The 27,263-nt window shown below is 49.5% G+C and overlaps 1 protein-coding gene across 1 annotated transcript; it reads left to right on the forward strand.

Annotated features, from left to right (window-relative positions):
- The first annotated feature begins 23,661 nt into the window (after positions 1-23,661).
- LOC136511855 (uncharacterized) lies at positions 23,662-24,348 on the forward strand. The gene has a single exon (XM_066505885.1). It carries the CDS (start codon positions 23,662-23,664, stop codon positions 24,346-24,348), a length of 687 nt encoding a protein of 228 aa, XP_066361982.1.
- Positions 24,349-27,263: the final 2,915 nt, after the last annotated feature.

Genomic DNA, 27,263 nt, shown 5'->3' on the forward strand with positions numbered 1-27,263 from the left:
GACCACATGAGTAGGGTATTACGTTATACTGACGACCTGAACCTGTCTAACTCGTGTGTCTCTGTTGCCTTCTTGTTCTTGATCTCACGCTCCTGTACCGATCAATCTACCTTCGTGGGATACCCCTCGGAGGACTACCGACGATATTCTGTCGATAGTTGGCACGCCAGGTAGGGGATTGCATGTTGTTTCCCTATCGAACAAGATGGCTTTTTTCTATAGGCTCTTTGTCCCTCCCGCAACCTGGCCAGATATTCATGGTCGGATCGATCTCGTGGATCATCAACGCCGACGGAGTCGGAGAGCTCCTTGAGCCAGTACAGATCGATTCTGCACCGATCACCCCTGCACCTATGATAGCAGATCCGATCTTAGAACCACCTCCAAGGTCGCCTTCATCGATGACTCACCGCTCGCTTCCTCGCTACCAGAGGAGGCAAATTAACAATGATGATCTGATCGCATCTATCGATTGGGTTGGTCTGAAGCTCGCCGATTGCCTCTCCATCGCCGAATCGGCTCTGGACACTCTGGTCCAACGCTGACCACCCACCGATCTAGATCTGTCGGAGGCTGCTCGGAAGACTCCAGGAATTGTGGCTTTGCCCTTCGGGCTCGCCAACACCGCCGCCACCTTCCAAGATGCCCTAAGGGGCAAATTCGTCGACTAGGTGGGAGACATCCATCCTCTCGCCGACCAGCCTCCATCGGCCATCAACATGCTCCATATCAGTCGATGCTCTAGAGCGTCCCTCCAAACCATCCCATAGGAGAATCCAGACTCTGAGTCCTAAAGCTCTACGGAGCCCCCCGCCAAAACCTTCACCGAGCAACCTCCTCTCCCTCCTTTCCGGGGTGGCGCGATCTTCAACGTTAGCGTCGACAGCCCCCCTCGGAACAGCAAGATCGAGGAGGAACGCGCCGCTCGTGAGAACCAGAACGTCAACCTCGCACAACGACCGAGCAAACGAGAATGTCCTTGCGAGGGCCGAGCAGCAGCTTGACTCGCAAGGAGTACCACTCCAACGCAACCTCGAATGAAGTGTTTCTCTGCGTTGACGGCCATGACGTCTTCAAGACTCCAAGCGCCAATCTGGCAGTGGCCGCCAATGAGCTCGCCGCCTCCCGCAGACGCCCTGAGCTCACCAAGGTCACCGCCATGCTTAAAGCGGCGCACTGCTAGGTCAATGAGATCGCTAGGATCTGAGACCTTCATACTCCACCACTTCGATTCGCCGATCAGTCGCCACAAGAACCGATCGCCGCCAAAGTCGCTTCACCGACCAGCACCGCGACGATAGGCAACCCCTCTAGGGCGGAGCTAGGGGCAACCACGCCGAACATCACGCCAACATGACCAGGAGGTCGACCAGGACGTCGGGTGCACCCTCAACAATCTCGTAGATGCACGATGACGTATCGACTGAATGCTGCTTCGATCACCATGAAGACGAAGTATGCTGCACGCTAGGAGTACTGAGCAAGAGTATGGTAACCCGGACTCAGCTCTTGAGCCACTTGTCGGCGGCAATGCTCAGACAACGGCGCCAACAACCCCGAGGGCCCCCAGCATTCATAAGTGCACTCCGAACACTTCAGTGGTCCCATGGTTTCAAAATCACTAGGGGTCGAGCCCTACGAAGGGAGGATGAATCCAACACAGTGTTATAGGCTTATGCCACTGCTGTTCGCGTTTCTGGAGGAGACACCAGTGTCATGGCGAACTATCTTCCCATCATGCTCGCGCCAATCATCATGAACTGGTTCACTAGCCTTGCTCCAGACTCCATTGGATCCTAGGAAGAGCTAAAAAAGTCTTCACCGATCAATTATATGGCTACGTGTACGCGACCGGGAACCAAGCATGATCTCAACCGCATCAACTAGAAGCCATTCGAGCTCCTTCGCAGCTACATTCTGACGCTTTTTCCAAGATGAGGAATTCTATTCCAAACATCACGGAAGTCGAGGTCATCACCACCTTCATCCAAGGACTCCATCACGTGAGCTTCCTCCAAGTTCAACCGCAAGCCACCCACTGGGATCGGCGAGATGATCACAACCGCCAACCAGTAAGCCAACACCGAGGAAGCCGAAGGTGCGCTTCAATGAGGATGCGGGCACTCGTTGCCCAACACGCCGCTACGATGACTGCCCCGACGACCCGCTGCCACAAACGACTGCTGCCGTGACGACCGCAGTTACCATCATGACAGCGGCCGTGAACGGCCAGAAGGACCCAAGACTCGTCAAATCGCCGCTGCCGGCCAGACCACATCGTCGTTGCCATCAATGAAGCTCTCACCAAGTGCAACTATGACGAGCAGTACAAGAAGATCCTCAATGGCCCTGTGCCCGTCTCCATAGAACACAAGCACAAGATGAAGAAATGCCTCAGTTTTGGCTAAGAAGTTCTAGGACAAAAAGCTAGACGACGAACGCCAACGATGGAGCCGGAGGTCGCCGACCACCTGGGGGCAATGACAATGCTTTCTAGGACCACGACAAGGTGGTCGCCACCATCTTCAGGGGCCTCGCCTCCACCGAGAGCAGAAGAGAATGAAGCTCGCCGCACGTGGGTGCTCGCCGTCACTACGGAGGACGCCGCCGCCAACCCCAGCTATCGCCCATGGTCTGAGGTCCCATCACCTTTAGCTAGGGCCTGACCTAGTGGGTAGACATTCCCTACACAGGGCATTTCTCCCTCGTCCTTGATGCAACCATCCTAGAAGGTGCTTTTCAGAAAAGTGCTCGTCGACGGTGGGAGCGCTCTGAATCTCCTCTTCGCCGGAGCCCTAAAGGAGCTAGGCCTCAGATTAGCAGATCTCACACCCTCTGACTCCTCCTTTTTGGGGTGTGGTACCTGGTAGGGCCTCCAAACCACTTGGAGAGATCACCCTACCAGTACAGTTCGGCACGGCAAGCAACTACCGCGTCGAGCACATCAACTTCTACATCACCGACTTCAACACCGCTTACCACAGCCATACTTGGTCGGCCAGCTCTGGCCAAGTTCTTGGTTGTACCGCACTACTAGTATCTGGTGTTGAAGATGCCTTTCGCCTATAGGAGTTCTGGCCCTATAGGCCAACCTCTCCATCGCCTACGCCTATGAGACAGAGAGTCTTGCCTAAAGCCATCGACCTCTCCATCTAGATGGCTAGCAGTGGTCACCGAAGCCAAGACGTTGCCCACCATGACATGGAGATCCTAGAGCTAGAGCCTCCCATGCCTCCACCAAGTCCTAAGGAAATAAAGGAGGTCGGCCTCGGCCTCGACGACCCCTCCAAGACCATGAAGATTGGGGCTCACCTTGACCCCAAATAGGAAAGCACGCTTGTCTTCCTTCCTATGTGCCAATGCCGATGTGTTTGCTTGGAAACCTGCAGACATGCCGGGGGTACCATGGGAGAAGATCGGGCACTCCTTAAATGTCTCGCTGACCGCCAAACCGATCAAGTAGAAACTCCGCCGATTCGCGCTAGACAAGAAGGAGGCTATTAGGGTAGAAATAAAATGGCTCTTAGCTGTCGGATTTATAAAAGAAGTGTATCATCCTGAGTGGTTAGCAAACCCTATTCTCGTTCGAAAAAAGAATAAAGAATGGAGAATGTGTGTTGATTACACTGATCTTAACAAACACTACCCTAAGGACCCTTTTGGTTTGCCTCGGATAGACGAGGTTGTAGACTCCACCGCTGGCTACGAACTGCTCTCCTTCCTCGACTGTTACTCTGGTTATCACCAGATCTCTCACAAGGAAGAAGACTAGATCAAGACGTCGTTCATCACGCCCTTTGGTGCGTATTGCTACACCACCATGTCCTTCGGACTCAAGAACGCTGGGGCGACTTATCAAAGGGCTATCCAAATGTGCCTTGATCAATAGATTGGCCGCAACATCGAAGCTTACATCGATGATGTGGTCGTCAATTCCAAGACCGCTGATGATCTTATCGCCGACCTCGAAGAAATGTTCGCCAACCTAAAAAGGTATCGATGGAAGCTGAACCCTTCAAAGTGCATCTTTGGAGTTCCTTTCGGTATACTCCTGGGCTACATTGTCAACGCACGAGGCATCGAGCCCAATCCTAACAAGGTCTCCACCATCACCAACATGAAACGACCAACATGCGTCAAGGATATACAGAAGCTTATAGGCTGCATGGCTGCTTTAAGCCACTTCATATCGCACCTTGGCAAAAAAGGGCTACCTTTCTTCAAACTCCTCAAGGCCTCAGAGTGCTTTTCCTGGTCGAAGGAGGTAGACATAGCTTTTGAGCAACTCAAGTTGTTCCTAACAAAGCCTCCAATCATGACGGCGCCACGGCCAGATGAAACACTCCTGCTCTACATCGCCGCTACTTCTTGTGTCGTCAGCACAACCATTGTGGTCGAACGCGAGGAGGTCGGGAACGTCTATAAGGTTCAACGTCTGGTATATTTCATCAGTGAGGTTCTTAATGAGTCCAAGACTTGTTATCCTCAGGTCTAGAAGCTATTATACGCTGTCCTGATCACATCATGCAAGCTTCATCACTGCTTTGAGTATTACAAGATCGCCATGGTCACCGAGTTCCCTCTAGGGGACATCCTCCATAACAAAGAGGCCAATGGCCGTATCATCAAGTGGGCTATCAAGCTCAGAACTTACTCCAATGAATTTAGAAGCAGGCCTACCATCAAGTCTCAGGCGCTCGCTGATTTCATCGCCGAATGGACCGAGATCCAAGAGCCCATCGTTGCCACCTACCCCAAGCACTAGGTGATGTACTTTGACGGCGCCCTTAACATCAACGGTGCTAGTGCGGGCATCCTGTTCATTACGCTGACCAAGGATAAACTCCGATACGTTCTTCGGATACACTTTCTGGCCTCCAACAAAGCCGCCGAATATGAAGTATGTCTCCATGGACTCCGTATAGCCGTTGAGCTCAGCGTCAAATGCCTCATGGTATATGGGGACTTCACGCTGGTCATCAACTAGCTTAACAAAGACTGGTCTTGCTCCAGCGAGAAGATGGATGCATATTGCGCCGAAATCAGGAAGCTTGAAGGGAAGTTCTACTGGTATCGAGTACCACCACATGGTACGCGATCAAAATCAGCTCACCGATCACCTATCCAAGTTAGGCTCCTCTCGCGTCGCATGATTCCGCCAGGGGTCTTTGTTCAAGATCTTCTGGCGCCATCCATTAAGGAAGATAAGGAAATTCAGGAAGTTCCTCCCGCCGAGCAGTTGGTACTTACGGTACTTTTGCTCGGTCGCCGATTGGAGGGAACAGTTCATCAAGTACCTCTCCAGCGCCGAAGTACCCACCGATAAGACTAAAACTGAATGCCTAATTCATCGAAGCAAGCATTACGTGCTGGTGGATGGCAACTTGATGAGGAAAAGTGCCAAGGAAGGGATACTGCAAAAATGCATCACCCAAGAAAATGGAGTGAAGCTACTTCTTGAAATTCACTCTGGTTCCTGCGGCAACCACGCGGCCTCAAGAATACTAGTTGGCAAGGCTTTCTGAGCTAGTTTCTACTAGCCCATGGCCATCTCCGATGCAAAAGACCTCGTCCAATGTTGTGAAGGATGCCAATTTTTCGCTAAGCAAATACATGTGCCGGCACAAGAGTTGTAGACCATCCCAGCTTCCTAGCCCTTTGCATGCTGGAGACATGATATGATTGGGCCTTTCAAGCCAGTGCTAGGTGGTTTTCGGTATGTATACGTCGTCATTGACAAGTTCTTCAAGTGGATCAAGTATAAACCGCTCATCTCGGCTACTGCAAAGAAAGCAGTCGAGCTCTTCGAAGACATCATCCAGAGATTCGGTCTCCCGAACAGCATCATCACCGACCTTGGAACTACATTTACCGGCCATCACTTTTGGGACTTCTGTGAAGACCAGTGCATCTCCATCAAGTACGTCTCCGTTGCCCATCCTAGAGCCAAATGGCCAGGTCGAATGGGAAAACGACATGATCCTTGATGCTCTCAAAAAGAGGCTATATCAGAAAGAAGAAAAGCATCTAGGCAGATAGCTCAAGGAGCTACCAGCTATAGTCTAGGGACTACGCACTCAAGCCAGTCACAGCACCAGTGTGTCTCCATATTTCTTCGTCTATGGCTTAGAAGCCATACTACCAGCGGATATTGCCTTCCGAGCACCTAGGGTGGAAAATTATGATGAAGAGCAAGCCACAGTTGTTTGGACAGAGGACATCGATAGGGCCGAGGAAGAACACCTAATCACTTTCGTCCACACAGCCAAATATCTAGAAGGCTTGTGGAGGTACTACAACCGCAACATCAAAGGTCGTTCATTTGCTATCGGTGACCTCGTTCTCCGTAGAAAACAAAAACCGAACGAATGCACAAGCTCTCCTCCCCCTGGAAAGGGCCTTATGTCATCAAAGAGGTTACCTGACCAGGGTCTTATCGCCTATGTGACTCAGACGGAATCGATGTCCCCAACTCATGGCACATCGAGCACCTCATACGTTTCTATCCTTGAAATGCCCCAGATATGTACTCTCCACTTTATGATGAATAAAGTTTTGGTCTCTATAACTCGTCTCCACTTTTTCTCCATTGTAGTTTAATCTCCGCTTATGGTCACCGAGCTCTATGCTACTCCATAACAAACTCCAATACAAATCACAATAATAGCGCCGAACACGTTTTCTCCAAGTTGCCGAACATGTTTTCTCCAAATCGCCGAACACGTTTTCTCCAAATCGCCAATGTATTTTGCCAAACATGTTTCTCCAAATCATGGAACATTTTGCTCCAAATCTCCAAGATATTTTGCCGATCAGAGAGCATCATACTTTCTTTTCTGTTCTCTTCGAAGAAGACCCAGTCTCCGATCTCTCCCTACACGTGCCACGGGCTCCGCGCTCTATGTTATGGGTGGTCAGCTATGGTTCCTTGGTTACGCTTGTTCCTCCTACACGTCCACGGGCTCCATGCTCGATGTTATGGACTATGGGCTAGCCAAGGCTGAGAGCTCAACACAAAACTAATTGCTCGGACGCCACTTATATTACGTATATCTCCAAGTTATTTCGACAACCGCCAAGCAGCACACATTCCGCTCTGTTCTCTATGGAGAAGACCCAATCTTAGATCTCTCCCTACACGTGCCACGGGCTCCGTGCTCCGCGTTATGGGTGGTCAGCTGCGGTTCCTTAGTCACGCCTATTCCTCCTACACGTGCTCTGTGCTCGACGTTATGGACTATGGGCTAGCCGAGGTCATGGGGGTTAGTAGCAAACCAACTTCTTGGACGCTACTTATACTACGTATAATTGCGTTATGGTTAAAACTACGAAGATTTTTTCGCTGAAATACAAGCAAACTGCATACACATGCACCTTATAACATTTATCACATACATAAGTGTTTTTGCGCTTTTGCGTGTTCTAACTACACTGTTAAGATATTACAGATGATAATCTTCAAGTAGATCACCAAGCTTTGCCATTGCCGCTCGTCTCACCAAACTGGTCGATGTTGCCAACTAGCTTTTTCACTACATCCTCCACCTCATCCTCCAGCTACTAGGTCTCCACCTCGCTCAGCCCTTTAGTGAATCCAGCCCCTATCGCCTAAAGGTCAATGGATTGATAGTGGGACTGAACCACCACAAGGGCATGAGTAATGCCGGTAACAATGGCATCACAGTTGAAGCTCTCCCATGCTGTCTTGCACCTTTTGATGATGATGTCCGAGCACGGTGGCCTGCCGTCAGGTTGAGGAGCCACCTCCAGGTCGACGTAGTCGAGCACTAGTTTGACTCTGGCAACTATGGCGCCAAACTTGTCTCTCTGAGTTTGGGTGTCCTACTCCAGCATATCGCACTGTGCCTTGACCCTCTGCGGTAGTCTGTAAGCATTACAAAGTTCCATCAAGCAAGGAAACTACTTCAGCATTAACTCCAACTAGGGAGTACTCACCGTTCAACTGCTCAGCCAGTTTGTCTGCTCACCCTGTCTCCATCGCCTTCTCCTCTTAGAGTTGTTCGAGGGCCTGGCGCAGCTGGCTGAGCTCCATGTTTTGCTCTACAAGTACAATAGTCATTGCCAAAAAATATGGCTGTTCAGCAATACAATGCACATTCGCCGATATACCGTACCTGCTTTCTGCTCAGATACATTTCTGAGCTACTCAGATTCACTTTTGAACTGCTCAGATTTTTGTTCTAGTTGCATGGAGGCACTCACCAGCTCTTCAGACTTGCACCACAGCTGCTCGGACGTAGCCGCTAGCTGCTCGGACAGGACCCTCTTTTGGTGTTCCAGGTCCTACGCGTTGGACTTAGCAAGGTCTCGCTCACGTCGGGCCCTCTAGATGTTTCTCTCCATTAGGTTCATTGCCTCTCTGAGTTTTTCGTTCTCTTCGACAAGGGTTCCATCCTCTTTATCAGTTGGTGCCGCTGCTCGGTAGTTCGAGTTATCCCCTGCAAAATGCACAATTATAATGATGACCTCCGATCTCCAACATCAAAGATGAGCATTCCAGATGCAGTACTGACCTCGATTTGTTTCATCACTCCGGCAAGGGCGGTCTTCAATCTCCTTATCTCCCTGGTGGTGTCTTTCCTCCTCGATAACCACCACCTCCTCGCCGCGCTTATGGAGGAATTCAGATAGATTGGGGTCGAGGTTCAGCGCGTTCGATCTCTTCCACCTCGTCCTCTTTCGCCATAGGCTCGAGGCACCACCAGGGGGCTCCATGTCGGACAGGCGGTCTGACCATGCCCTATGACACCTCAGGAAGCGCCATTTGCCCCTCGGGCACCACTAACTTCACCGCCCCTAGACTCCAGCGCATCGCCGGCAACTCCAGCCTCTGCTCTCGAAGACCCGCGAGTTCCTGCCATTGCCTCGGGCATTGCCGCTGATTCGTCCATTGTCAACGCCGCCCATTCATCATCACCAAGTTTGCCAGCAGTGACGGTTGACTCCTCCTCCGGTTGCCAAGCTCTCGGGGACTCTAGGACGGGAGCCACCAGCGTTGCCTCCACCTTGGGATCAGCCCTCGGTGGTTCGACATTCTGGACTGGTGGGGTCAGACCCTCCACACGATTCACACTACATCATATCAGTTCGTCAAGCACCAAAAAAGTTAAGAAATGACAACAAAGTAACTCCAAGGCAAGGATACTTATGGTTTGGTCTGCTGGTACAATTTCTTGAACCGGTGACGCCTGCCCGAGCACCCAGGCATGGCCATGGGGTCGACTTTCGTGCTCTGGGGTGGAGGTCTCGTCTCCTCCACCATCGGCCTCTACTCCGCCTACCGGTCTAGGACTTCCTCTGCCTGCTGCTCGGGGACTCCCATCGCCTGCTGCGTAGGGACTCCCCTAGCTCACTGCTCATGGACTTTTTTGCCTTTCTTCGCTTATTCCTCCATGCGCGTGCTGCGCAGAGATGATTCAGTGTTCGATGGAGGAGCCATCGAAGTTTCGTCGTCATCTGACCACTTGAACACCATGGTCCTTCACGTTCGAGTGGTCTGGTCGCCACCAAGCAAGATGCCACCCGGTTTGAGGGGACCGGCGACCGCCATCTTCCTCTTCTTCCAGGCCGGCTCGTCTGCCGCTGTCCTCTTCCCCCAGATTTTCTCCTACACCAGGGATGAACTCTCCGACAAGGTGCTGACTGCTCCCTCCTCAGGCTACGGTGGTGGTCGAGCGTCTACCCCTTTTGGCCAATCGCTCCTCAGCATGCCTGAGAAGTACACCGCTCTTTCCTACGAATGGATCTTTGCATATGTGAATCAGTTCACTGCTCGTCTACAATCATGGATACAAAGCAGCATGAGCAAAACAATTGGGATGGTTACCTAAGGAGGCAGATTTAAATAGTTGAAGGCCTTCGTTTGCCTTGACATGTTGAACGAGGCGTTGGGAGCGAATAGCTCTGTGGCCCGCTCTAGCACATCTTTCCTTGTCAGTCGCTCTGGCCTCTCTCAGGTCCCATCATCATCACCCTTGAAGTCAAAGCTCGGGTGGGCCCTCTCCTTGCAGGGCTAGATGCGACGCACTATGAAGCTTGCCACCACCAGTTCACCGTTAGTCTCCACGCCTTTAATCAAGTTGAGGAGCTCCCTCACCTACTCCATGTCAGCGCTATTCAGTTTCTCCGACCAGCTCTTCTAGCTCTCCAGGATGCGGTGGACGTCGCAGGGAATTGTAGGGTGGCTCTGCTTCTTGTAGAACCACCTGGAGTTCCACCTTTTCAGAGAAGTGTTCAGCGGTACGTTAATGTACTCGCTGGCCATCGCATCCTAGAGTTGCAGATATATGCCACCGACCACCTTGGAACCACCGCCGCCTTTCTTCTTCAACAAGAATAGGTGTCTGAAGAGGTTGAAGTGCGGTAGAACCCCCAGATACGTCTCACAAAAATGGATAAAGACTGAGATGTGCAGTATGGTGTTCGGGTGGAGATTGCACAGACTAATCGTCCAGAACTCCAACAGATCCTGCAGGAAAGGATGAACAGGGAACCCCAACCCATGCTAGAAATAATCCTCAAAGACTACAACTTCATTAGTGTTAGGCATCGGGAAGGGCTCACCGCTGGCTGGCCGCCATCCGACGGTGACGCGGTCTAGAAGAACGTCCGCTACCACCATCCTGTTGAGTTTCACCTTCCCCATCTTTGATGGCACCCATTCCTCATTGTGGTTGGCTCTGGCGGCCACCTTCCTCAGTTTCACAGCTCCCTTCTTCAGTGCCATTTCTTAGATCTAGTTTGAGATTGGTGGCGGATGCGCATATGGATGTGAATCTAGAAATGCGATGGCGGAGGAAGATGAAATGGTAAAGGGGCAAAGGTATGAGCATGCGGTGCGGTGGTGCAGTTATAAAGCACTTTCCCCACCCTTTCACATTCGAGGGTTTTTGGGAAACCGTTCCCATGATTTGCGCCTCTACGAAATCTTCGACGCGGCTTAATGGGTCGTAACCTAGGCTTTCACGCAACCGCAACCCATGTCGCTCATTTATCGTCACTATTGGTTATCACTCACCGAATAATCGTCGACTTCTCTGCCATTTATTGAGTCTCAGTAACAGTTACTGTACAGTTGTTATTCCGCTCTTTTCTCCATGGTTGGATTTTTTAGATATCTCAGCATATGGCTCTAGGACTGGCTGCCTGCTCGGCTGGTCTTTTACTGTTTTTCTACTTTGGACCCTGGTACCATGTGACTACGTCACCTACTGTCAGGCTCGGGGACTAAGTGGACACACTTCACCTTGCGGTGAATGTACTCTTTCTTATTTCAGGGCTACGTCCAAGGACTGGTTGCCTGCTCGGCTGGTCTTTTACTATTTTTCTACTTTGAACCCTGGCACCATATGACTATGTCAGCTACTATCAGGCTCGGGGACTAAGTGGGCATACTTCACCTCGTGGTGAATGTGCTTGCTTTATTCTACAAGACTCCGTGCCTCTTGAAGCTGAAGAAGACTATCTCCTTTTCTCATGGTCAGACTCTAAGTGGGTACACTTGGTCCACTGCAAAGAAAATTTTGATTCTGAACTTGAGCTCCTTACACCCTTATGGCAAGCCATGCTTGGGTTATGCTACTCGGCTATGGTTCGCGCTGCTCAGTGACAGTACACGCTGCTCGACAACTGCTCACAACTGCTCAGCAACTCATCACGGTGGTCGGATCATGAGTTTGACTGCTCGGGTTCGTTCGCACCTGCTTGGACAAGCTCAAGACGGCGTTGCACAACGGGTACAAGGCGATCGGTGACTAGTTGTGGGGGGTATGACCCTGGATACCCATGGTAGACCACATGGGCTACGCCTCTAGGGGCGGCCTAGCCCACAAGATGAAGCCTTGCGGGCACGACTCTGCTCGGCGCCTCCCACAAGACATCTGGAGGATATCCTGAAGATACTACAAGATCTGTTAGGATATGTATGATTCCAAGATTCCTGTAATCAGTTATTACTTTCCGGTTATCTCTCAGATCTAACTGACTTGTAACCCTGCTCCCCGGACTATATAAGGCGGACAGGGACCCCCTCCAAATTCACGCAATATCATACGATAGCTAATACAAACCAACAGACCACAGGAGTAGGGTATTACGTCATATTGATGGCCTAAACATGTCTAACTCATGTGTCTCTGTTGCCTTCTTGTTCTTGATCTCACGCTCCTCTACCAATCAATCTACCTTCGTGGGATACCCCTCAAAAGACTGCCGACGATATTCTATCGACAATAGGTGTATAGCAAAATTTTGCATTCTAAAAAGCAAATAGGGTAACATAGGCTTCTTGGACCCCTTGCGAGTCAATGAGAAGACATGTCTAGGCCTCTATGGATGTGATGTGAAAGACCTAAAATAGAGATTGATTGCTGTTTTCGATGAATTCAAGATGAAGAACAAAACCCACATACTTGTAGCCTACAACTGCGAGTATGTGTTCTCGACTTTTAATTTTATGCTTCTTTTTTCCTTAAGATTATTCAATAATTAGGATTCTGTGATTGCAGCCACCATTTCGTCTTCATTTGTGTTAATCTTGCCAAAAATCTGATCGAGGTGTGGGACTCGAAGAAAAAACCATTTCATCATCTGGATGCACTGGTGGCAGTACTGAATTAGTAACCGATCCTAATAACATATTATTTTCTAATCACACATACCACTTTCTAAAGTTTCTTTTTTAATGATGCTTAGTGTCCAAAGAAGACATATCGGTGGGAAGCAGGTTCCATTCAAGGTTGTTGAAATGGAGTAAGTACCTAAAACAACCAATGGGAAATAATGAATACGGGTTTTATGTAATGTGGGTAATGCTTCGCTACATCGGCGGGAAATCAGAAGAAGTCGATAAGTTGATGTGTATAATCCCCATTTCATTTATGTTTGTTAATCATTCAACAAAATGATTTACTGATTCTTCTTTGGATATCATCTTTTTTGAACGGCAGCGCAAAAAATATAACCACAAAAGGCTGTTAGATATGGAGATTGTAGTGTTGCAATCGGAGCTGGCAAAATTCATCTTAGCCGAGGTATTGAAAAAAGATGGAGTATTTTTCATTGCACAATCCGTAAAGTTCAAGGACCAATATGGCCCAGAGCGGCTCGCCAGATTATTGTAACAAGTCCGAGAAGCATGCTTTATCTTATCGAATAATTTCTTTTTTATTTTGAGGGATCGAGATCTTGATAAGAACATTTGAACTATAACCGTAACATTTGTAATGTTTAATATTGATGGACCTGTTGTCTACGTAGCGTATATAAAGCGAAACCCGATTCCATGAAAAAATATAAATTAAAATAAATTATAAAACAATAAAATGCGAACGAGCCCTCACTGCCGGTTAGTAACAATCCGACAGTGTTGTCGTAACCATTACTGCCGGTTAGTAACAAACCGGCATTGTTATCGTAACCATGAACCGTCAGTGATGGTTACGACAACACTGTCGGTTTAACCTATGAACCGACAGTGTAGGCTTGCTCAACACTGCTAGCTTGAGCCAAGAATCGACACTCTTGAAGCAACCTTCACTGTCGATTAGGACTACAAACCGACAGTGTTATTTAACTGGACACTGCCGGGTGTATCCAAGAACCGACACTATTGCCTGTAGATCAGTGTCGGTTTTTAAGAACCGATAGTGATGTCAACCCCCATCACTCACTACCGGACTCCTGGCCTTTGCCGAGAGCCCGAAGCTCTCGGCAAAGACGAGTTGACGCTCGGCAAACTATTTGCCGAGAGCAGCTCTCGGCAAAGAGCCGTCGGCAAAACATCTACCGGCAAAGGATTCTTTACCGAGAGCCCCTCTCGGCAAAATATTTACCGAGAGTAATGGCAAGGCTCTCGGCAAACTGGCGCGCCCTAGTAGCGGCCAAACGACCGCTAACGGTGTGACAGCTTCTTTGCCGAGAGCAACCGTCGGCAAAGAACTTCTTTACCGAGAGCGACCGTCAGCAAAGAATTGTTAAAAAAAAGATTTGCAGCCGAGGTGGTTTTAAAAAAAAGAGTAAAATACACCAGAGGTCCATTAACTTTCGGTGAAGTGTCATTTAGGTCCATCAACTTTGAAACTGCATTTTTGGGTCCATTAACTTTCGTTTGGTGTCATCTAGGTCCATCAACTTTGAAACTACATTTTTGGTTCATGAACTTTTAAAATGGTTCACTGCAGGTCCACGCATGCATGCATGCGCGTTGGCTTCGGCTGCAGTACATGAGCGGCTGCAGTACAGTAGCATGCACCCGATCGATCTCCAGCGCCCCCATCGGTCGCGTCGCATGGACACTAGCTGGTCTAAGGCCTGCACACAGCCGCGGCCGATGGGATGCATGCACGGGCGCACGAACGCACACGGGTACCATGCGGTGCGGCAGCAAGGGATGGTCATGGAGGCGGGGATCCAGGTGCATGCCGAGAGACCGATCGATCGATCCCGCGCGGGGGCCGGGCGCACTCCCAACCCTACCAGCTGCTAGTCTACCACCACCACCTGCCGCTGGAGGCTAGACGGACATGGACGCATGGACCCCGGGCCGCCGGCTGCATGCGTGCGCTACCTCCCATCAGCTCCGTCCCACACCCACGGCGACGCGCAGGCGCAGATATGGCAGGTGGCGACGGCGGTGTGTCGAGGAGTGGCCGGGGCAGGGGCGGCTTGTCTTCGCCGCAGTGTTTGGGACTGGGCGCCGGCGAGATTTGGGCGTGCATGCATGCACGCACGAGCATGACCGGATGACCCTGGCCGGGTGGGGCCTGAGGGTGACACGGACGCGACCGCGCGAGGCTTTTGGATGGAGCTGTTTGTAACTGGTGTCTTCTTGTTTGGCCTTGCGTTGCGTCTGGTCTGGTGGGTCTCTCATTGTCCTAGGATCGTTATGCCAGTACGTGTTGCCACCGGGTTCGCCGGCCACGGTCGCCAGCTTTTACTGTCTGGTTTCAATTCAAACGCTGGAGCTGGAATTTCATATCAATTCCCATTCCAAGTTTGGATGTTCGCGTGTGTCCAGAATAAATTGGGGGTGCGAGCAAACAATGCTACGGTTTCTAGACAAGCATCTATTGATGCTCGTGGTAGAGGGGCGGCCGATGCTGCAACAAGTGGTCACGTTATTCAGAGATCAGCTGCAATCGGCCTGTGATGCGGCGATGCCAATGCAGTGCCATGCCATGGCATGATGATCTATCTATCTATCCATCCGTCCGTTCGTCATTTATGACGTGGACCCGGCCGCGAGGCAGTCGCGTTACCGGCCACAACGGCAAGTAACCGACCTGCTGCCTGCGCCGGCCGCCGGCCCGCCACTCAATACTACATGCTGGGTACCAGTACAGGTACGCCAGCTTTTGGCGCTACGGCCGCGCGCAGCGCCTTGGACGCCGGGAGCGCAAAGCGTTCCATGGCCAGGCACGCCCCCTGTGGCACGGACACGGACGGACGGACGTGCCTGCACTGCGTGGTCCGGCACGGTGGGCGCAGGCGCCGCGCGCGGCCGTGGCCTGGGCTGGCATGGCGCGCGGGCGCGGCACATGAGCCGGGGCCGCGCGGCTGCTGGTGGGTGGTCACTGGTCACCGCCGGCCCGCCCGCCGCACTGGTCCCCTGGTGGCCTTGGTCTATTGTAGGCCGCAGCACGTGTTGCCCAACCATTTGCTCGCCGACTAGAAAGCCACGACGCTAGCTTCAGAGCTCAGTCGTTCCGTAGCACATGACGTTTTCCAACAGACCAACACGAATCTGCAATCCCCATTGAAAAGAGAAAGGCCACCGATAAATTCTGATCATTGCGCCCAGTCCAAATGATTTCAGTTGCTCGTGTGAACCACACGAACAGTTTCGGTTGATACTGATACGTAACACAAATAGGCTCAGATTTTCTAAAGCAGTACGCAGCAGTCGGCAGTCGGCACGGCTGACGCTGAAGAGAAGTGAAGCTTTCAATGCGAATCACGCTTGCCATACGCCCTTTTTGTCAGATCAGCGAGGTTCAACTGAATGTTGTTCCAGCCATCATCAAGCTTCAACGGCATTGTGCAGATATATGGCTTCACCCTTGTAACAGACTGCAAAGAGTTTACAAGGTAGTGTGATTACAAGCTGGAGATCGATCGGGTGCATGCTATTGTACTGCAGCTGCTCCTGTACTGCAGCCGAAGCCGACGTGCATGCATGCATGCGTGGACCTGCAGTGAACCATTTTAAAAGTTCATAGACAAAAAATGCAGTTTCAAAGTTGATGGACCTAGATGACACCAAACAAAAGTTAATGGACCCAAAAATGCAGTTTCAAAGTTGATGGACCTAGATGACATTTCACCGAAAGTTAATGGACCTCCGGTGTATTTTACTCTAAAAAAAAAGGTTTGCCGAGAGCCGACCACCAAGCTCTCGGCAAAGAGGCAGATTTGCCGAGAGCCCTACTCTCGGCAAAGAGTCCAGAGAGCATTTTTTATTTTTGTTTATATTTCCAGCTTCAACAACACATATTTCACAAATATAACACATCATCCACATCACATATATCACAAATATGTCATCCACATCACATGTCTCACATTATAATCCATCTAAACATCTCAAATCCAACAACACATGTCCATCTCAAAGTGCTAAGTTCATCTCACACAAGTTCATGTCACAAAGTGCTAATACATGATGAAGAACAACAGGCTCACCCCCGAGGCTCCCACCCTCCCGACGGCGGCTGCTGCTGCGGCGGAAGGTGTGGATACGGCTGTACCCTGACCCTCCCGATGGCTACTGATGCGGTGGAAGTTGTGGATACAGTTGGTGCCACGACCCTCCCGACGGCGGCTGCTCAGGCACATCATTCGAACCTGCCGATTGATTCTACACAAAGGAGAAGAAAAAATAGTAATTATAGTAATACTAAGGCATATAATTGTAATCTAAGCGTAGACAAATCAAAATTTGCAGAACTAGGTATAAAATTGTAATCTAAGCCTAGACACATCAAAATTTCGGCAACACCTCCCCTACACGGTGGGGTTTCCAAAACCTACAAGAAAACCAACGGCACAATGGCCACCCACCACATATCAACGGCACAATGGCCGGCACACATATATATCAACGGCACGAAGGCCTCCCATCACATATCAACGGCACAATGGCCGACATGCATAGTAAAGAGCTTTTGTTAGAGAAGTTGAAATCACGTATGAGTAAGGTGGGTATGGGTAAGGCGGTGGAGGAGCGAACAGCTCTAGTGGCGCTGGACGACCCATCGTGACACCAAGACTTGCCACGTACTGAGCCAAGGCGTCAAACCTCGCCCGCTCGGCCTCCCGCTCCCTCTGTCGCTCTTCCTCCACCCTAGCCTTATGCTCCTCGAGCGCATGCACCTGGGCCTATAATTTTTCACCGCATTGTTACAAGAAATTTCGAGGAATGTAAAACCAATGAACGACGAATAAAACAGAATTAACCTGTAGTGCTGCCACATGATGCGTCGAAGTGTCCTGCCTTGGGCGGATGGGCACGCTACCGCTCGTGCTGCTTGTCCAGACCTGTGAGAGAGTGGGAGTGGTGTGCAGGTCGAGCGTGCTGTTGTCGATGAGGTACCGCCCATGCTTCTTGCCTCCTCCCACCCTCATGACAATGTCACCATCAATGTCCGTGGTGTGCGGATCCTAGTCTGCCCCATGGACTCCCCTTGCCGCCTCGGTGTACTGACTGATGCGCTCGAGGATGCTCTCATTGGTGAACGACTTGGCTGGGTCATCTGGGTTCCAGTTGATGTTGTTTGTCGCCTTGCCCTTGTGGGCCAGAACCCATGACTTGAGCTCTCCGCATGGCTGGTTTTGATGTGTAGCCGACTACGAGAAAAAACAACAAGACGATTATAAATAATGCAGGAATAAACGTCTGAAAGAATAAATGAAGCTACACCAAGTCATGTACCCATCTAGCCCCGAATTCGTGGATGTTAAGGTTGCCCTGGTGGTGTGATACACCTGGCATCAGCAAACGTTGTTCCTAGAGGACGGTGTGGTTATCCGCCCAATTGCCACTCACCCACCTGTCGACCATCATCTGCCAGGCCCGCGTTTTATTGGCGCACCAGACAGGAGGCACCTGTACGACATCAAGTACATTAACAGATATAAGAACAATTCAAGCCTACCTAATCTCAGAAGAAATCAATATTGATGTTGTATATTTACCTTCAGGTACTGCTCTTTGGTTAGATGCATTAATCTTGCATCTTCTTTCTTTACCTTCCGATGCTCGTAGATGGCACAGTAATCGATGATGGCCTGGAGCCGCGCCTCGTAATGCATGTTTGAGATGCGACCTCTAAAAGATTTGGCCGACACCTTGGCTGCCCTTGCCTCATAGCCCTTGGCGCATTTGAAGAAGTCCTGCATATAGAAAAGATGTATCAATACACTGGTTCAAGAAACTCTAGCAAATGCAATGTATTGAGCAAAGTAGTGGGAGGAAGACTTACCCAAAACTCGCACATAACCCACTCCGCCACGCTTTCGTACATGCGGCCTATCTCGTCCTCCGCATCAGAGGCGACGACGTAGTGCTCGTACGTGTAGGCCGGCTCCAGAGCTTCGGCGTAGCGAACCAAGCCTGGTAAGTGTTCCCTGCAGAGAAGACCCAGGATGCCAGTGGGCAACCTTTTGTGAGCACCTGGGACCACGACCTTCCAAGACCTGCGTAAGTGATTAAGAAAAACTGTTAGTTTCCATTGTGATTCTATCATATGTAGGAGCGAAAAAAATGTAAAAGTTACGTACTTTTGCCCAACGGGTCGAATGACCGGGCGTAGAGCCTCAGGTATCGGCCGCTCAGGTAGGCTCACCGGACCTCGTTGGTAGACACCCGAGGTTCCGGTGGAACTAGAACCTCCTGCCTCGGCCTCCTGCTTGTCCTCCCGCTCCTCCTACTCGTCCAGCTGCTCGGCCTCCTACTTGGCCTGCAGCTCGTCCTCTCCCTGCTGAGCCTGCTTGTCCACCTGCTCTTCCTCCCGCTCCTCCTCGGGCTCTGGTGCTGCTGCTGCTGCAGGCTGAGGCGGTGGTGCCCTAGGCCTCCTCCCGGCCGCCCTCCTCCTCCTCCCCTGAGGTGGTGTCGCCCCCCCAGCTTCACCTGAGGGCCCTGGTGTACTGCTTCGTGAAAGTCATCTAACCAAGCTGCTACCCCAGCATCAGCATTGTAATCCTCGGCATGTGGTCTCACCACCTCCTCTCTCACACGATCGGCTTCACCGTGGTGGGTCCACTAGGTATAGTTTTTCGTAAATCCATGCCTAGCCAGATGTGAAGTCATCACCTCCTTTGTCTGCCTCTTTCTGTTCTTACAGTTGATGTAGGGACAAAAAACAGCACGCGCTCCGGGAGCCTAGTCAAATACTTGCTTGATGAAAGCCTCGGTCTTGTCGACCCATTCTCTGGTAATCTCACGGGCGCTCCGATGGCCCGAGTACATCCACTCACGGTCATCCATCCTCTAACATATATATCACCAAGTAATAAATATAACCATGGACTTACATCTAAACGTCGTTCCTACCATCTAATAGGTAAGGATAGGTCCTAATCCCATCCGAGGATGCGTAGATGGTGTTAGTTCCCATGGTCTGGTCCTATCCGAAATAGAATTTCGGTAGCACCTCCCCGCTGTTCTCCAAATACATGTCCCGACAGGGAGATTGTGTATCCGGAGAACAACAGGAAGGTACTGTCGAAACTCTATCTCGGATCGGAGCAGACCATGGAAACTAACACCATATGCGCATCCTCGGGCTGTCCAAAAAAATGTGGACAATTCGAAATAGATACGGTTATTGATATGCAAAGATCTGCATATTTCTAACCATATCTCTTTCGAATGGGAGACACCAAACTAGGTTACGTGGAGATACATGACTAGGACAAAGAAAGAGTGGTTATACCTTAGGTGGCGGTGAAGTCAGGCTAGCAGGGCCATGGCGGGTCGGTGCAGTGGCAAGGCAACATGGTGCGGGCAGACCTAGGGACACCGGGGTACTCCGACTCGGCTCCTGCAAAAAGAAAGAAAGAAGCAAAATAACATCAACTCAAAAATTCGGCAGCATCTCCCCTGAACGGTGAGGTTTCCAAACCTGAAAGAAAACCACGGCATGATGGCCAACAACCACATATATATCAAGGAACCACATGCAGCTTAATTATCAACTACTATGCCTCTAACTACTACAACTACTACTACACTAACTACTACTACCACTACTACAACCACTAACTACTAACTACTACTAATACCACTACTAATACCACTACTACAACTACTAACTACTACTAACAATACTACAACTACTACTCTAACTAATGCAACTACTACTACACTAACTACTACTACCACTACTACAACTACTAACTACTACTACCACTACTACTACCACTACTACAACTACTAACTACTACTACAACTACTAACTACTAACTACTACTACTACCACTAGTACTACTTAGACTACAACTACAACTACTAACTACTACTACCACTAATACTACTTAGTATACCTTGTTCCTCTCCGCGGCGAGGGCGAGGGCGAGGCCGACGGCGAGGACGAGGCCGAGGGCGAGGCCAACGGTGAGGACGAGGCCGAGGGCGAGGACGAGGGCGAGTCGAGGTGCGCGCGAGGGCGAGTCAGGGCGTGGGCGAGGACGAGGAGGGGCGCGGGCGAGGACGAGGGCGAGTCGGGGCGCGCGCGAGGGCGAGTCAGGGCGTGGGCAAGGACGAGGAGGGACGCGCGCGGTGGGGCGGCGAGGAGGGGGCGCGGCCGGTGCTGGGGCGTGGCGTGGCTGGGGCTAGGCGGGCTTGGACGGGCTGGCCGGCCGTGGAGGGCACGACCAGCGGGCGCGGCCGCCGCGGCGCGCGCGGCCGTGCGTGGCGGCGCTGGGGTGGACCGGCGGCCGCCGCCGACGCGCGCGGGCGGACGTGGCGGGATGGGGCGGGCTGGCCGGGCTGCGGCGACGGCAGGGAGGCTCGGGCAGAGCGGCGGCGGCATCACGCGCGACCGAGCGTGGCGGGCTGGGGCGAGCCGGAGCGGGCTTGCGGGGCGGCGGCGGCGAGGGGGCTTGGGCGACGGCGAGGCTCGCGGCGGCGGCACACCGAGCTGGGCGACGCTCCTCGCAGCGACGGCGGCGCTCCTCGCGGCGGCGGCTGTGTGAGTGTGTGAATGAAGAGTGAGAGAGATAAGGCGCCGAAACGGTTAAGTCTCTTAAGCCACTTTGCCGAGAGCCAGATCTGGGAAGCTCTCGGCAAACCTTCCCCCTTTGCCGAGAGCCCCCAGATCCGGCTCTTGGTAAAGTTATTTTTTTCAAATTTCGTTCAAATTTTTTAACTAGCTAACTGCACAAAAAAATATTAAAAAAATAAAAATTATTATTTGCCGAGAGTAGCTTTCGGCAAACTGAACAAAACATGATATTTCTAAAAAAAATTAAATCTTTCCCGAGAGCATCTCTCGGCAAACCTCTTCGCCAAGAGCCAGCTCTCGACAAACCATTGATCCAGGCCAGGTAGAAAGAAAGAAATCTGCGCCGAGAGCGGGCCCAGTTGCTCTCGGCAAAGAGCCTTTGCCGAGAGCAATCCCCTGAAGCTCTCGGCAAATAATATCCAAAAAAAATTAATAAACAGCAAACGGCTCCGGAAAAATATGAAATTTTGCCGTGTTACAACTTATGCTCTCTAATGGCTATACAAAAAGTTTTGGAACTCCAAAACTAATTCGACCGTGACATTGTTTGAAAATCCTAATGGATCCTTCTCAACTTTATGAAACTTATTCGGAGATGTCTCAGATTGTAAGAATCATACGCAACCACTTGTGCGAAACATTTTAAATTTTTTACCACAGCCTCCAAGTGTGATACCATGACTTCATTGCAAATATCACAATTTTCTGACTTCGTTTCCTTTTTTTAAGAATTTTTAAATCGTTGGGCGACATATGTTCGTGGTCTTCGATTCGTAAAATAAAAGGTGAAAAAAATGTCAACAAGATGTTATTTGCCCTCAATAATGCATAAATAGCATGGATATCATTTTCTACTTAATTTTTTCCCATGTTTAAATCAATCGCTGTTCAAATTTTAATCGATTAAAAAAAATCCTTGAAATGCAATTAATTAATTATATATAGCAAATAATTACAAAAATACACAAAATTTTAATATTGAGTACAACCTGTAGTATGTCTATAGAGAAAAAAGTTTGGAGCATATGAAAGAAAAAATAATTTAATTGGAGAGAGTTAGGAGAAGAGAAACACATGCACATGAAATATAGAAACCATATTTGCCAAGAGCCTGGGAGGGGCTCTCGGCAAATATTTGCCGAGAGCGGCGCTCGGCAAAGAGTTTTGCCGAGAGCAGTAATGGCGGGGCTCTCGGCAAAGCGGTGACGCCGTCAGGGCAGGTCACGGCTATGGGCCCGCGGCAATGTTTTGCCGAGAGCCTGATTTTGCCGAGAGCGCGGCCTACGGCAAAGGACCGTTTTGCTGACGGGCATTTTTTGCCGAGCGCGGCTCTCGGCAAAACGGCCCACTTCGCCGAGAGCTGTTGCTTGCCGAGATGCAGGCCCACGGCAATCCTGTCACTTGCCGACGGCCAGTGTTTGCCGAGAGCCGCGCTCGGCAAACGTTTTCTTTGCCGAGAGCCCGCGTTTTTTCTCTCGGCAAAAATCTCGGATCTCGGCAAAGGACGTTTTTCCAGTAGTGACTGCCGGTTTGCCACTGTCGGTTCAAAATCCGACAGTGAAAGGGGTTTTTGAACCGACAGTGATATCCATATCTAGGGTAGTACATTATCATTATCAAAGAGCAAAGATATTCTTTCGACCGTATTTTTTTACTTCCTAAAATACCTCTATGGCCTCCATGTTCCTAATGTGAGCTAGATTCACGACCCGTGCTCTTATGAATTTGAACCACTCGCGCCCAATGATATGGTATGTATTCTCACTTCAAGATGTATTAGATCTCAATGTAGCACATGAACATATTTGCTAGTCCGATCTTAAAGATTGTACTGGTTCTTTCAATATTCTTTTTACTTCCCATAACGCCCTTGCGTCTCTCTTTGCCTTATCTAGGATACGGACTCATGGTCTGGCCTGAGACAAGAAAGAACTATGCACATTTATGCATCCATCGATGGTACGGAATCATATTCCAATACACGTATTGGAAGAGATGTTGTTACATATATCTTTAAGCTAAAGCTACAAATCATTCAGGTGACCGCGTAACAAGATGCATGTTCCGTTGCAATGTGACATGCACGTTTGCTAATATATAATTGGTAATCAACTAATCATATGTGCAGGCACTCACATTCGTTATTAAATGGCTGATATCAGGGTCACAACTTCTTAGTGGTACCCAATTCTTATGGCATCTAATGCTACCCAATTCTTATGGCAAATATAATAATGCTATATATGCATGTATGAACGTGTACACCACATCGCTGCAACGACAAGGAGGCACGCACGCAGTGAACCACAAACCTCGGGTTCCTTAGCTATAAATACGCAGCTCAAATCATGCGGTCTCGTTCCAAATCAACAGTTTGATGCTGCGCGCTCACACTTTCTAGAACTATAACTCACAAAAGATGCCTGTTTCCTCGTCTCATAACAAACCGCCTTCCTGCGTGACATGCGGCATCCTCGCGCCATGCCGGCGAGCACTCACGCGGCTGTTCCGCGTCCCGGTATCCGCTGCGCTCTCCGTCAGGGCCTTCCGCTTCCGTAACCTCCGGAAGGCAGCGGCCAGGATGAGCCCACGCCGCCGTCGCTGCCGCAAGACGTTCCGGTCGGTGCGCGCTGTCTTCTGGCCGCTCGTCCCGACGTCGACCACGCCGGCGACCTCTACAGCAGAAGGCGAGGCCGCGCGGGGGGCAGTACCGGCACCGCAAGCAGTGGTGCACGAGACTCCGGTGATCGCGCCGGTGTCGTCCCCAGAGACTCCCGCTTACATGAAGGTGGTGACGCGGCTGCGGTCAGAGAGGAGCGCTGCTAGCGGAGGCGGAGAGGACGGGGACAAGGAAGAGGAGGAGGCGTGCCGGAGCTTCGAGAGCTGTCTGATGGAGATGCTGGTGGAGGAGGGGAAAGCGAGGGACCTGCAGGACGTGGAGGAGCTCCTGCGGTGTTGGGAGCGGCTCAAGTCGCCGGTCTTCGTCGACCTGGTGTGCAGGTTCTATGGCGAACTCTGCAATGACCTGTTCCCCACGCCAGGGGTAAACGAAGTTGACATCGGCGGCAGCGGCGGCGACGGCTCCGAGTCCACGTCCGGCGCTTGATCACGTACCGCACAAGAATCTGCAGGCTGCATCGTCTCATCGGTGCTTCATAGAACTAAATAATACTGTACGAAGTTACTGTAATATGTTTTTGTTATATATCCACGTATCCATGAACTTGATGAATGAACCGTTTGATTGCAAGCACGGTTCAACGTCGTGAGATGGGAGCTTCGATTTGCACGGAATGAGATTAGCGAAAAGTCAAGTTACCACATGAGTAGTAGAAAATATGTCTGTGCGTTGGAACAGGAGATAAAATCCTTACAATTTCGCTGAGAAGTGAGAACTCATGTGGTAACTTGACTTTTGACTTGTAACTATTGTCAACTATTTCAAAAACTGCATGATGTTGACACGCAAAATGAGTGGTTGTTTAGTTAAAGGGAGTTGAAAAAGGCTGTCTGGGCTATACTAACGTCTCCAGGCGTCGGACTTTGATAGAGCATCCAACAGCTCTAAGCCTCCAACTAAACAATACTTGAATGCATCAAGGATTGCCATGTAACATTATTGGATACATTGATGCCATGAAAAATACGATGCATAGAGAACCGGTCTTGCTAACTCCAGAACAGGTCGTCGCCAAGCGAAACTAGTTGCCGAGGCAAAGACCACAGCGAGTTGATGGCATGCAACGGGCTATGTTAGGGATTTAACCTCAGACAAACATAGCCCCCCAGACTTCGGTTATAACTAATGGTTTCTTTTCAGCCCTCTGCATAACGTCAGTCTCAGTGGAAGTTTCATTTGCATTTAATAGCCTGACACATATGTATTTTTGATGACATGACAATGTTTTAATGAAGAGAGAGAAGAAATAAGTTTCATATTGCCACGATTACCAACTCTTTATGAGTCTTAGAATTAAATGGCTATGAAACTATGGAATAAAACTTTGCATTGACAGGGGGTGTTTCATCCAAGTTTTGTTTCATTTTAAATGACATGGCAGTCTTACAAACAACACAATAAAACTCTCAACTAAGACTTGCCTAAGAAAGCATCTTCGTGTGAAGGACCAAGTGAAGAAAGCGAAGACACCTTCACTACTCCGCCTAAAAGCATAAGACGAAGAATAAAGAACAAAGTCTGTTGATTCACTTCGTCATCAACCAAGGCACGAAGTCACGACGGCGAAGTCAAAAGTAAACAAGAGAAGACCAACTCGCCTCCGGGACACGAAGCCTTGGCCAACGACACCTTCACTCTAGGGAATTGCTTAGTATGTGTAATACATTGAATCAAAGATGTAATTAATGATTGGTTTGCCCCTAAGAGAAAGAGGGGATGTACTTAATCTAGTTAAGGGTATAGGAATAACGAAGGCTATAATCTCTATAAATACCCCTTGTCATGTACTGTTCATGGACATGAAATGAATAGCCAATGGAGCTTATTCTATTCATCAATGTTTGCATGAGTTATCTTACCCGCCCACCATTTCTGTGTGCTCAAAAACACTCATGACCACAAAAACACAATGGGCAGACCCGGAAAGAAAACAACACATACTGAAAACGAAGACGAACCACCTTGAACCGATGAAGAGCATGGTCTCAACCAAACAAAGCAAGGACCCCCAAACCCAAGTGCCTCAAACCAAAACACAAATGAAGACGAAGAACAAAGGCTCAAGGAACTACAAGGTCAACTACAACTAAGTAGAAGGAACTTGAAGAATGTCAAGCAAAAGTAAGATAGACACTATGTAAAAAATGATTTTTAGCAACGGTTCGATTTTTTTGTAGGGGCGGTTGGTGATGGAGCTGTCCCTACAGTGGCGTGCTCGGGTGCTCAGACACCAGCTGCCCCTACAAATGGAACAGCAGGGGCGGCTGATGTTACGAGCCGCCCCTACAAATGGGGTCTGATTTGTAGGGGCGACTCAATCACCAGCCGCCCCTGGAAATGCTATTTGTAGGGGCGGCTGGTGATTGAGCCGCCCCTACAAATGACCTCGTATTTATAGCTCAATTTGTAGGGGCGGCTCAATCACCAGCCGCCCCTACAAATGCCCCCCATATAAAACAGATGCAGCACCTTCTTCCTCCTCGGGTCACTCACTCGAACCCGTGAAAGAAAGGTGGGGAGGCCTTGGACATCTCCCAACAATTGCTCTACTAAGGGGGGAAGGTTTTGGTCTCAAATCCTTTGATGGAGAGGTTGTAGAAGGTAAGAAAATGCTATGTCATACTTTTTTTTGAAGTTTTAATGGTTGGTTAGTGAGTAATTAGAGTTTTGTTTTTCTCTCTCTTCTATGGTGCTTGAGCTACTTATGAAGCAAATTAGACCCAAGTTTTAAATGTACTAGGGTAAATTAGGGAGGGGAACAAGATCATACCCTTATTTGGTCCATGTTTCTTGATTTTAGTGAACAATTAGTTAGTTTTATGGATGTTTAATGTGCATGTGGATCTAGATCTATGGTTTGGTTTTTTTATTAATTTTATTTTTGTAAATTTATGTTTGATGAAATTGGACTAGGGTTTGTATGAAAGATATTGGGTAAAGTATAATTGTTGTCTTTGAAATTATTTATTGTAATCAATAAATATGTATTTTAATTATTTATGGATAAATGGGTCATTAATTAATTTTCCTTTACCATGGTGTGTTTGTATGCTTCATGTAATTATATTATATTTATATTCATATATATCTGAAGTATATACAATTATTCTCAAGTAATTATTAATTTATTTCATTTTTATATATATCTGAATAAGTAGTCATTTAATGTTTGTTTTGTTGTTGTTGTAAAAGATGGAGTACATGAACTCTTGGATGTATGGTTTGTTAAGGTTCAAGGCAGGTTTCCGTGAAGAGGTGGATAAATTTATTGAAGCCGCAAAGAAGCATGCAATGACATTGAAAGAGAATAAGGATATAATTATTTGCCCATGTAAAGATTG

This window comes from Miscanthus floridulus, chromosome 16, assembly GCF_019320115.1.
Source record: "Miscanthus floridulus cultivar M001 chromosome 16, ASM1932011v1, whole genome shotgun sequence".
NCBI lineage: Eukaryota > Viridiplantae > Streptophyta > Magnoliopsida > Poales > Poaceae > Miscanthus > Miscanthus floridulus.

What these genes read in the sequence shown, in the direction of transcription:
- LOC136511855 (XM_066505885.1), top strand. Translation starts at nt 23,662, where the DNA reads ATGCCTGTTTCCTCGTCTCATAACAAACCGCCTTCCTGCGTGACATGC.